A 12,177-nucleotide genomic window follows, 5' to 3' on the forward strand; every position below is an offset into this window, starting at 1 on the left:
CTCTTATTGTGGAGCACAGGCTCTAGGTGCATGGACTTCAGTAGCTGTGGCACACAGTCCAGTTGTCCTGCAGCATGAGAAATCTTCCCAGATCGGGGTGAAACCCTGTTCCCTGCATTGGCAGGCAGATTCTTAATCCCTGGACCACCAGGGAAGTCTAGCTATGTAACTCTTGCAGGAGTGTATGAAGGAATTTTGGAAGCAGTGCAGTGGCCCATGTCTCTGACACTTTTCTCTCCCTGGTCCAGGAGCGATACACGCCCCCTGAGGCACACCTGGAAGCCCAGCCCTCTGATTGTCATGCAGCGCAATGCCTCAGTGCCCAACCTGCGTGGGTCAGAGGAGAGGCTCCTGGCCCTGAAGAAGCCAGCCCTGCCAGCCCTCAGCCGTACCACCGAGTTGCAGGATGAGCTGAGCCACCTGCGCAGCCAGATTGCCAAAATAGTGGCAGCTGATGCAGGTAGGAGCCCCTGAGCCAGGACCAAATAGCAGGCTGTTTGTTTTTGTTTAGCTTTTGGACAGGATAAGGATAAGAATGGTCCTTGATTTGGGGGTACTGGAGTCTAGGGCTCTGGGACTGCCCTAAAGCCTGGCTAGCCTATATAATCTTTGGATGGTTTCTGTCAGCCATTTGGGGCAGACTGGTTGGGTTAGGAACAAAATCTTCACTTAATCTGGGGCCCCAGGCAGATTCCCTCCCTCAGCCACAAAAACCACCTCTCTTCCAAATGTCTTTTAAGATCATGTCTTCCATGAGTGCTCAGTGGCTTTCCTTTTCAATATGAGAAATAAGTTTTCCCCACCACTGAGAGATATCTCCCTTTATAAGCATATTTTCCTTTTCCTTGCACTCTGACTTTCTACCAGAGACCACCTCTCCATCCCTCAGCCTTTCTGTCTGCAGTTAAGGGAGAATCACTGGGAATGGATGGGCTGACCAGATGTAGGAAATACCAACGGGTGGATCTTTCCCAGGATGCTCAGTGTTTAACCCTCATATTCCTCCCATTCTCACTTTTTTGCTACTCATTGACTCAAAGTTATAGCTCCCAAACCTTGTCAGTTGGTAGAACATGTGAAAATCATGGTTCTCTCTTTGAAAATTTTTATGTATTTAATTCTCTCATGTGGCAGTTTTATAGAGAAAATGGACTTGAATTTTCCATTTATATTTGTTCGCTACATTTTTTTTTAATCATCCAAGAGACATGCTGAAGTAGTTTAGGAAAAATCCAAAAATATTCCCTAGAAACTTAGAAATTGAGGAAATTCTCTCCATTAAAATTTGGGAACTGGGAGAACTATCACCATTCTGGTTTTTGTTTGTAGAACAGTTCTTCCAGTCACAGATAGCTGCATTTAAAGGAGCACAGTCAGAAGCACTGGCCTAGTTAGAGAAAAGGACAAAATCAGGCCATGGTTCTACACTATTGCTTCAGTCTAAAGAATGCTGTCATTCCATTGCCCGCTGCAAAATGGGAGCTTTTAGGAAGCAAGGCCTTTATGGGGTGGGTTTTTCTGCCCTTCTGAACACTGGAAAAGCATAATACTGCTACATCTTCTTGAGATCCTGAGAGGGGAAGGTAGTGGAGGAACCCAGAATGTCATGGTGTCAGCCCAGGAAATGAATATTTGGTAGGCAGTGCTTGTGGGGAGATGTAACTGCTGTATTTTAGCCCCAATGTCCATCCATGCCTATTGTTTTCTCTTTCAGCTTCGGCTTCATTAACGCCAGATTTCTTATCTCCAGGAAGTTCAAATGTCTCTTCTCCCTTACCTTGTTTTGGATCCTCATTCCACTCTACAACTTCCTTTGTCATTAGTGACATCACCGAGGAGACCGAGATAGAGGTCCCTGAGCTTCCATCAGTCCCCCTGCTTTGTTCTGCCAGCCCTGAATGTTGCAAACCAGAACACAAAGCTACCTGCAGCTCATCTGAAGAGGATGACTGTGTCTCTCTGTCCAAGGCCAGCAGCTTTGCAGATATGATGGGTATCCTAAAGGACTTCCACCGGATGAAGCAGAGCCAAGACCTGTAAGTATACCTTAAGGAGCTTATGATGATCATTTTGGGGGGCGGGAAAGGGGGCTGTGCTGGGTCTTCATTATGCCACTCGGGATATGGGATCTTCACTGTGGTATGTGGGATCTAGTTCCCTGACCAGGGATTGAACCCAGGCCCCCTGCATTGGGACCTCAGAGTCTTAGCCACTGAATCCCCTACTGTTTAAGTTGCCTGTGGCCAATTATCTAATAGAAAGTAAATACTTACATAGTAAATCCTCATTAGTAGCAATGTGTAATTTCATTCACAAAGCTTGCTGCCCGCTTGCTAGTGCCTGGGGACCCCAGTTTGAAAAAAGAGCAGCACTTTACATTTGGTTGGGATGATCTAACCCAACCAAATGTTACTAAACAGAGGTTTAATAAGAAGGCTCATCTAATCCAGCTTCTGTCCTCCAGCAAGGCTTCACCACTCCAGTTCTCATACTGCTAGTAATAACTGTCCCTGTGCCCCATCCTTCAAAGTACAGTTGCATAATAGTTATTTTAGTATCTCAAAAAGTAGACTTGGTGGAAGGAGAATTCCCTTTAAATAGTGGTCCATTATTCAAACCAACCCTGGAAACACAGATTTACGAACAAAGCTTTTGAGATGCCTAGTGCCTAACTCTGGCTGCCGATCAGAATTGCTTGGGTTTGTTCAAAATACACCTTAAACTTACAAAGCAGAACACCCAAGGAGTAGAACTCTAGGTGTTTCTGATGGGAGTGTGAGGGGATTTGGGAAATACCTACCATGAGAAACTCATCTAGCAGAGAAGCCCTGGAGCTCCAGCCTGAGAGTCATCTGCCTGCAGTGTTTCTCTACTGCATGGGACATACCAGAAGTGTTTATTTAAATGTAGATTCTGGGCATTGAAATATTTGACATCTTAACCTCAAAGTCCAGAGGCCAGGTGTGCAGCTGTATTTTTTAATGCAGTTAAAAAGCTGTTTTCAGCCTCTTCAATAAATGATGCTGGGAAAACTGGACAGCTACATGTAAAAGAATGAAATTAGAACACCTCCTAACACCACACACAAAGATAAACTCAAAATAGATTAAAGACCTAAATGTAAGACTAGAAACTATAAAACTCTTATTAGAGGAAAACAAGCAGAACACTCGATGACAGAAATCAAAGCAAGATTCTCTTAGGACCCACCTCCTAGAGTAATGGAAATAAAAGTAAACAAGTGGGACGTGATTAAAAGCTTTTGCACAGCAAAGGAGACTATAAGCAAGGTGAAAAGACAACCCTCAGAATGGGAGAAAATAATAGCAAATGAAACAACTGACAAAGGATCAATTTCCAAAATATACAAACAGCTCTTACAACTCAATGCCAGAAAAACAAACAACCCAATAAGAAAGTGGGGGGAAGCCCTAAACAGACATTTCTCCAAAGAAGACATACAGATGGCTAACAAACACATGAAAAGATGCTCAAAATTGCTCATTATTAGAGAAATGCAAATCAAAAATACAAGATATCACCTCACACCAGTCAGAATGGCCTTCATCAGAAAGTCTACAAACAATGCTGGAGAGGGCGTGGGGAAAAGGGAACACTCTTGCACTGTTGGTGGGAATGTAAATTGATACAGCCACTATGGAAGACAGTATGGAGATTCCTTAAAAAACTAGGAATAAAACTACCATATGACCCAGCAATCCCACTCCTAGGCATGTACCCCGAGGAAACTAAAATTGAAAGAGACATGTATCATACACCATTGTTCAGTTCAGTTCAGTCACTCAGTCGTGTCCGACTCCTCGACCCCATGAATCACAGCACGCCAGGCCTCCCTGTCCGTCAAAGACGCTTACTCCTTGGAAGGAAAGTTATAACCAACCTAGATAGCATATTCAAAAGCAGAGACATTACTTTGCCAACAAAGGTCCATCTAGTCAAAGGCTATGGTTTTTCCTGTGGTCATGTATGGATGTGAGAGTTGGACTGTGAAGAAAGCTGAGCGCCGAAGAATTGATGCTTTTGAACTGTGGTGTTGGAGAAGACTCTTGAGAGTCCCTTGGACTGCAAGGAGATCAGCCCTGGGATTTCTTTGGAAGGAATGATGCTAAAGCTGAAACTCCAGTACTTTGGCCACCTCATGCAAAGAGTTGACTCATTGGAAAAGAGTCTGATGCTGGGAGGGATTGGGGGCAGGAGGAGAAGGGGACGACAGAGGAGGAGATGGCTGGATGGCATCACTGACTCGATGGACATGAGTCTGAGTGAACTCCGGGAGTTAGTGATCACTGCAGCACTATTTACAATAGATAAAACATGGAAGCAACCTAGATGTCCATCGAAGATGAATGGATAAAGTAGTTGTGGTGCATATACACAATGGAATATTAGCCATAAAAGAACACATTTGAGTCAGTTGTAATGAGGTGGATAAACCTAGAACCTATTATACAGAGTGAAGTGAGTCAGAAAGAGAAAGATAAATACCGTATTCTAACACATATATATGGAATCTAGAAAAATGGTTCTGAAGAATTATCTATAGGGCAGCAGTGGAGAAACAGAATAGACTTACAGACATGGGGAGAGGGTGAGATGTATGGAAAGAGTAACATGGAAACTTACATTGCCATATGTAAAATAGATAGCCAATGGGAATTTGCTGTATGGCTGTATGCTGTATGGCTCAGGAAACTCGACAGGGGCTGTATATCAACCTAGAGGGGTGGGGTGGGGAGATAGATGGGGGAGCTTCAGAAGAGAGGGGATATATGTATACCTATGGCTGATTCATGTTGAGGTTTGACAGAAAACAGCAAAATTGTGTAAAGCAATTATCCTTCAATAAAAAATAAAGAAAAATTGTTCGGTGGATGCAAATAAGCCAGTATCTGCTGCTGCTGCTAAGTCACTTCAGTCGTGTCCGACTCTGTGTGACCCCATAGATGGCAGCCACCAGGCTCCCCCGTCCCTGGGATTCTCCAGGCAAGAACAGTGGAGTGTGTTGCCATTTCCTTCTCCAATGCATGAAAGTGAAAAGTGAAAGTGAAGTCGCTCAGTCGTGTCCGACTCTTAGCGACCCCATGAACTGCAGCCTACCAGGCTCCTCCGTCCATGGGATTTTCCAAGCAAGAGTACTGGAGTGGGGTGCCATTGCCTTCTCCAAAGCCAGTATCTGCAGACGTGTAAATCTTACGTTTCAGAATTATCCTTTGTTAAGCGTCCTAGTTACAGAACCCATCTGTGAACCTACAAACAGATAAATCAATCTGTAGCTACACATGAGTTAACTAGGGCTCAGACGTTGTACATTGTTTGCTTATTCATTTATGCCATTAAAAATTATTTTGCCTTTAAAAAAAAAGCTGTTTTCAGGGCTGGGGAGGTGAGGGCTGCCTCCTGAAATGATAAAGTTACTTTTAAAGGGACAGTGACTCACCGCACACAAGATCCCTTTTTGTTTTCTGGTCCCATTTTCTTCTGAAAACTAGACAAGGGTGCTGGTAGTGGATCCTACTACCTGTCCCTAGTCAGGCTGGTCATACAGACCCCAGTTCTTTGATCTCCAGCATTCCCAAATTCAGTTGCTGCTGCTTTCTTCTTATCAGTATTTTATAGACTGACTCTCCAACTTTCTTACACTTGCCTCTTGTACCAGTTAGATCTATGATCCCCTACTGCTAAGCCTTTTCTCTCACTCATGCCCTGGGATCTTTTCTCCTTTGTTGATAGGAGGAGCTGGGTTGATGAGTAAGAATGGGTAAGTAGTCCTGTCCTCAAGGTTCAGAAATGTGACAGACTGAAGGCAGTTCCTCTTGGTTTGGTTTTCGAGGTTTAATAATAATCTTAGCCCTTATATCTAGCATAATGACCAATAAAATGCCTTCATGAGGATTATATGTAAGTTCACTAGGATTTCAAGCAACTACTTTCCGGGAAGATACCTGAGGTTATCAGGTAATTTGAACCTACCCTAATCTGGAACTGGTTTTGCTCCCATGGGTCTTATAATGTGAACATTTAACTGTAAATTCTGGATTGCTTATAAGATAGAGCTAGAAGGTGGGATCAGAAGCTTAGCCATGACAGGCCAATACCAACAGGTTAATGGTCCTTTGCCCACATTTTATAGCCATTGCAGGAAATAGTAAAACCATGTCTAATTAAAAGATGAGATCTGCAAGCTTGGTTTTAAACTCTGGACTCATCGCTTACTGACTAATGACTTTGGGCGTAGTCATAACATTGCTGTGCTTCAATCTCCTCATTGGTAAAAAAGGATTGTAATAGCTTCTACCTCATAAGAGTGTTGTGAGGATTAAATAAGATTGTATTCCAACACACAAAACACTGCTCAGGACAGAATAAGTACTAAATCAGTTCAGTCGCTCAGTCATGTCCGACTCTTTGCAACCGCGTGGACTGCAGCATGCCAGGCCTCCCTGTCCATCACCAACTCCCAGAGTTTACCCAAACTCATGTCCATTGAGTCGCTGATGCCATCCAACCATCTCATCCTCTGCCCTCAATCTTCTCCTCCTGCCCTCAGTCTTTCCCAGCATCAGGGTCTTTTCAAATGAGTCAGCTCTTCACATCAGGTGGCCAGAGTATTGGAGTTTCAGCTTCAGCATCAGTCCTTCCAGTGAACACTCAGGACTGATCTCCTTTAGGATGGACTGGTTGGATCTCCTTGCAGTCCAAGGGACTCTCAAGAGTCTTCTCCAACACCACAGTTCAAAAGCTTCAATTCAGCACTCAGATTTCTTTATAGTCCAACTCTCACATCCATACATGACTACTGGAAAAACCAAAGTACTCAATAAACATAAGCTATTATTCTATTTCTAGGAGCCGGAGTTCACTGAAGGAGGAAGATCCTGCTGTTCTTATCTCTGAGGTCCTAAGGAGGAAGTTTGCTCTGAAGGAAGAAGATATCAGTAGAAAAGGGAACTGATATCACTCAGCTCTACAACTCAGTCTCACGCTCCTGGAATTCCTTCAGTGCTGCCTCCCTCACCGCAGATGTTTCTGCCTATCAGTTAGAAATCTGCAACAGTCTTGCCGAAAGCTAGAGCTTGGACTAAGAAGAGCTGCATTATATGTTTTCCATACTCAAACCTTAGAAGCTAAAGGACTGCTTTGAGCTGAAACACAGGTAATTATATGCGTTGGAATCTCTCAATTTAAAGGGTGAGATAGAACTTTCTGGTTTTTCCTTTCTCCTGTGTGAAAGTAGGTCCTAAATGAAAGACTGACTTCACTGCACTAGACCCCATAACTGGTCTCACTGAACACTTTGTGCCCAGCTGTCAATCACTCTCAGCCGCTTCCTTGCAGCAGAGCAGGGCTGAGGGGAGGGGGCTATAAATGTATGTGCACATTCACAGGGCAGGGAAAATCTTATGCTGCTCCATCATGAACTGACACCAATGCCCAGCAATCATTCTCTCCCCCTTCCCTGTCTTAACACTTACATGTAGAGGTTGGGCCACTGGACCAGCTGAGGCTTGGGATACTGCTGGGAGGCCTGGGCTGTCTTTTTTCTTAAATATATTTTGTAATACTGTACAACCAAATCTACCCTCCAAGGCCCTGATGCCTCATTGGTTCCACTGATTGAAAGCTCTTTCTCTTCCATGGACTTTAAGCCGAGCAGGAAAGAGAAATGAAGAGTGAATCTTCCAGGCCCTTGACAGCTCCTTTGCTTGGTGCCGAGGTTTGTACTTACTATACCATGCATGACTCAGATGCCCTCAGGTCCTTTTCACTACAGTATGTATGCTGTGTGTTTGGGTTGAAGTATTACCTGACATTAAAGGAAGGATCTGGAGAGATACTGCATTGGTTGTGTCCATCTCTTGAGTTGTGACCACCCAGTATCCCCTACAGGTATAGAATTCCTATTAATTTCAAGGTATATGAGCTTTTGTAAACAGGTTCCTGCCTTTATAGGAGGAAGCTTCTTACCTAGGGAGCTTCTTGTTCCCTTTAGAAACACTTAACTTCTTAAAGCCAGTCCATCCTATAACTTGCACGCTTGCCCCCTAGAGGCTTATTTTTAAGCCTCCTACGTACCACACCTGCAACATGGGAAACTGCTGCCCGGTGGATGATGTCTTGAATAGAACACAAATCAGATTGGATTTGTGTTCAGATCAGACCCATGGCAGTGACAGAACATTGCTTTTTCAAAAAAACGAAATTGGTAATGTTTTAGTTACCATCAGAGCCAGCTTTGTAAACAGTCATTTATTTGGATTCATAGTTTTCAAAGGGGGTTCTCTCCCGTTTAGATCATTATAAGTCAGCCCTTTTCAGGGAGATGTTTAAACATATATAATCCTAAAGTACTGTAAAGTTACCACAAAAATAAAATAACAAAACTACCTAATCATTCTACTTCTCTGTCTATCCTCCCTGTCCTTGTATGCCTGGTCTGGGAGAATTGCCTCATCACTCAAAAAAGTCAAGAATAATGGTGACAAGCTTAGGTTGAATGGGTAAAATTACAGCCAAAGATTAGAAAAACACATATCCATAAGAAGCAGCTTCCAAGTCAGAAGCATCTAAAAGGGCAAAGAGGTCCCTCTGTGCAGGCTGCGTAGTGGGCTCTAGTGGAGGGATGAGTACCTGCCCTGCCCCTTCCGTGCTCACCTTCCGTGCTTCCGAACTCACGCAGGGAATTCACCAGCCACCTCATCCTCAGAGCAAGACATGAAGCCAGTCACACTGTCTCAACAAGTGGTACCACCTGCTTTATTGACACAAAATGCTCAATAACGACAGCCTCATCCCATGCTTCCCTCCCACCAAAGATCATTCTCCTGAAAGACCTTTCTAAAACGAAAATCTTACATTCCCCTCCTCAAACATACTCACCCCCTGAAGATGTTTTCTTATATGTCATTTCTAGGTACTTTTAGAACCAAACACCCAAACCCTCACAAAGACATTTAGGCTTGGTGCCTGATAACTTGATTACCTTCAGAGTCCTGGGTAAAGAGCGAATCAGGCTGCAGATTGAACTGGGTGGTCCTGTCCTGGCACTGAGCCCAAAGGCTATTAGGGACCCGCCCATAGCCCTGATTTTGGTCGTTGGTTACATCTCGGAAAGGAGCTCTAGAGTTGTGGGCAATGACCCGCTGGCCCTGAGAATCCTCAGTGAAAAGCTGACTCCAGGAGTCCTTGTCATTCCTTTCACTGTCCCAGGAAAACCCAGGAATAGGGCAAGAGCTTTGTTTTACTGCTTTCATGTTTGCTCCGCGCCGGGAGTCCTTGTATGTTTGAAGGACAGGGGCCTGCCTGCTTCTTTTGGCAGACACATTTTCCAAGTTAGTCTTATCCAAGAGCTGATGGCCCTTGTGCCCAGTTGTTTTACTGTGTCTCTCCACACTCTGATAATTATTTTTCTTAGATCCTTGAAGCCATTCCCTTTCACAGGAAGAATCCTCTCCCTCTTTTTGGTCCAGCAAGCAAGAACTCTCCAGGTCGTGGGCGAAGGAGCAGGCCAGTGAGGCCTTACTCGCTCCAGCACAGACTGAGGTATCAGGCCGGAACAAACATGGCACAGTCAAGTATGGGGTTCCTATTCCATGCTGGCAAGAAGCCTTGAGAGACTGAGGAGAAAGTCTAGCTTCCTGGATGTCTGCAGGGGTTGAAGTGGCTAAAGGGGGTGCCATGAAGTCAGCCCGCAAGCCCTGGGTCAGATGTTCCAACTGGGTTGCGTCTTCCTTAGACTCTTTGTTGGTCTGACTTTCTGTATGAGATGAAACACTCCTCTGGTCAGCACCATTTGTCTTTCCTAGTAAAACAGATGAACAAATATTATTCTGCAGGAAAACTCCACCTGAGTAGGATTCAGGTGGCTTTTTCTGTAATCAGTATCAGCTACCATACTACCTTTGACCTTCCTGCTTTCAATCTCTAGTCTAAAACACAGCTCTTATATTCCCCTTCTCAAAATATATGGGTGCTTGCTTTGACCTACCTAATAAACATGGCATATAATCAGACCACAGCCTACTCTTCACATTTTCGTGTTATGGGTTTGTTTAACACAATAGGGAAGATCAGTTTTGCTTTTGTTTTTTATTTAACATGTAGTTTCTTCTGAATAGTGATGCTGGCCAAATATTACTCCTGGATATTATCCTTTGAGAAACATGTTCAGTATATACCATTTTTGTAAAGTCTCAGAGATCACATTAACCAGCCAACTCAGAAATCTTCTGACAGAATGTAAGTCTCCCGCTCCCCAAATATTCATGGAAAATGGAATAAAAATACAATTATTTGCTAAGTCAATCAGTAGAAAGGACAATTAAAAAAACTATTAGTGTCCAGCCTGTATGTTTTATCAGGTGTGGAATGGATCCTGTCTGCCTTAAGGATAAATGTAACATGAAATTCCTACTCCCCCACAAATGAGGCCAAGATCTAATTATAAACAAAGCTGATAACTCTTCTTTCTCCAAGAAATATACTACAGAAATTATTTTTTAAAAGCGTTCTCAACTTTTTCTAAGATTTCAATACAGACTATATAGAATATACAAGAATTTCGAATTGGAAAGTGGTTTTGAAAAAATCTGCACTCGTTGCTTAAAGCAAAAGATCGTTTTAAGTTTTTGTTTCTGGTAGGGAGAAAGCATTTTGAAGGCTTAGGCAAAGCAGTCCTGGGAATGGCACCAAGAATTAGAACTCTTCCCAGCACCCTTCAACTGACAAGAATCCTGCTCTGTAAGCCCCAGCCTGCTCTGAGGCAGCTGGTCCCCAAAGAGGAACATGTGAACAAAGAATTGTCAAGGAATGATGAGACACAAGCCAACTTTATGCCAAGCTTTCTAAGAAAAAAACACCTTTGAACTTTGATTAATTTGAGAAGCTTCATATAGACATATAAATTATCAATTAATCTTATACAGACTATTAACTGTGGCCAATCCAAGACATATACCTTACTAATACATATACCTTACTAATGGCTCCCCACCCCCAACCCTCAAGTATACCTTTCCTCACTGCTCTGTCAAAGAATACCAATATTTAATTTTAGACTGTGATAAACAGAACCAGAAAAGCATGTTTGTAAAAGCACGTATATATTGCTTTCCAAAAGACGATGTTTTCTTGTGCTTTATAACTCGTCTAATAAGTCAGCTAAGTTTAACACAAAGCACTGGTGACACCACTTCTCGTAAATGTTCCAGCTTGGAAGAATGCGTGCACTCCCTTTCGCACCCTGATTGCTTTCAGTGTGCTCACCATACCTTGCTGCGAGGTGAGGAAGGAAGCAATGCTGGTCTGCCGAGTGCCTGCAGATGGACAGCTTCTTTGAGTAAAAGAAATTTTAGCCTTTCTCTCTCCAGGAAGGAGTGTTAACATTTTGGTGCTTGACTTGATTAACTGTGTCTAAGGAAGGGGAGAAAAAGAATAATAGAAACGATTAATATCAAGACAGCTCAGACAGGAAAGACTCAATAAACAGCAGTTGCCCTCTTGGAACCACACTAGATCTTTTGGACTCCACATATACGCTTCTCTAGTTTTGGCTGTACCTCTCCTTCCACCGTTTTCTGCCATACTGATGGTATCTGTTTTTCCTCAAGAATCATATATTCCAATTCTAGCCCATTCTTTGTGCTTCCCCGTGGAAATCAGCAGGCTGACTAAACAAACAGGATCTGTTGAAGGGATTCCACAGAAGATATTCTCTCCTTTATACTTAAAGATAATTTATGATTCTACAGCAGCAGCAATTGATTCATTTTCAATAGTTTTCAAATAGTCACGTAGTGGTTTAACAGCATGGCTCCCAAGTCACACAGCTTCTGCTCAAATCAACACCAGTTTTGCCACAGCCTATTAACTGCATGACCCTCTAGAAGTTGTTCGATCTCTGTATCATTCTTATCTGTGAAATGGAGACAAGAACAGTACCAAGCCCACAGGGCAGTTAGGAGGATTTGGTGAGTTGATTGATATAAAAAAGGCTTACACAATTCTCAGACAACAATAATAGTTGGCTGTTAATAAGAGGAGGAGCAAAGCAGCAGCACAAATCTCACTACACTTACACTCATCCCATGCTCCTTTATTTGTGATTTGGTTTTGTTTCCATTTGCTTGTTGTGGAATGCCCAAACAGTAGGGAAAGTAG

General features: G+C 43.2%; 2 protein-coding genes across 2 annotated transcripts in view; one reads left to right on the forward strand and one right to left on the reverse strand.

The window, feature by feature from the left end:
- The window catches only part of MTFR1L (mitochondrial fission regulator 1-like), a 15,573-nt gene extending 7,170 nt beyond the window's left edge, over positions 1–8,403 (forward strand). Inside the window, exons 5-7 of the mRNA XM_010830081.1 lie at positions 245–460; positions 1,715–2,036; positions 6,868–8,403. Coding sequence (XP_010828383.1) covers positions 245–460; positions 1,715–2,036; positions 6,868–6,973 — 644 coding nt within the window. The 3' untranslated portion in view covers positions 6,974–8,403. The remainder of the gene's footprint in view (positions 1–244; positions 461–1,714; positions 2,037–6,867) is intronic.
- Positions 8,404–8,493: 90 nt separating this feature from the next.
- AUNIP (aurora kinase A and ninein interacting protein) overlaps positions 8,494–12,177 on the reverse strand; it is a 12,731-nt gene continuing 9,047 nt past the window's right edge. The window contains exons 2-3 of the mRNA XM_010830080.1: positions 11,289–11,430; positions 8,494–9,820 (exon numbers count right to left, since the gene is read on the reverse strand). Of these exons, the coding sequence (XP_010828382.1) occupies positions 8,973–9,820; positions 11,289–11,430 (990 nt within the window). The 3' untranslated portion in view covers positions 8,494–8,972. The remainder of the gene's footprint in view (positions 9,821–11,288; positions 11,431–12,177) is intronic.

Source organism: Bison bison, unplaced genomic scaffold, assembly GCF_000754665.1.
Source record: "Bison bison bison isolate TAMUID 2011002044 unplaced genomic scaffold, Bison_UMD1.0 scf7180017864516, whole genome shotgun sequence".
NCBI classification, from domain to species: Eukaryota; Metazoa; Chordata; class Mammalia; order Artiodactyla; family Bovidae; genus Bison; species Bison bison.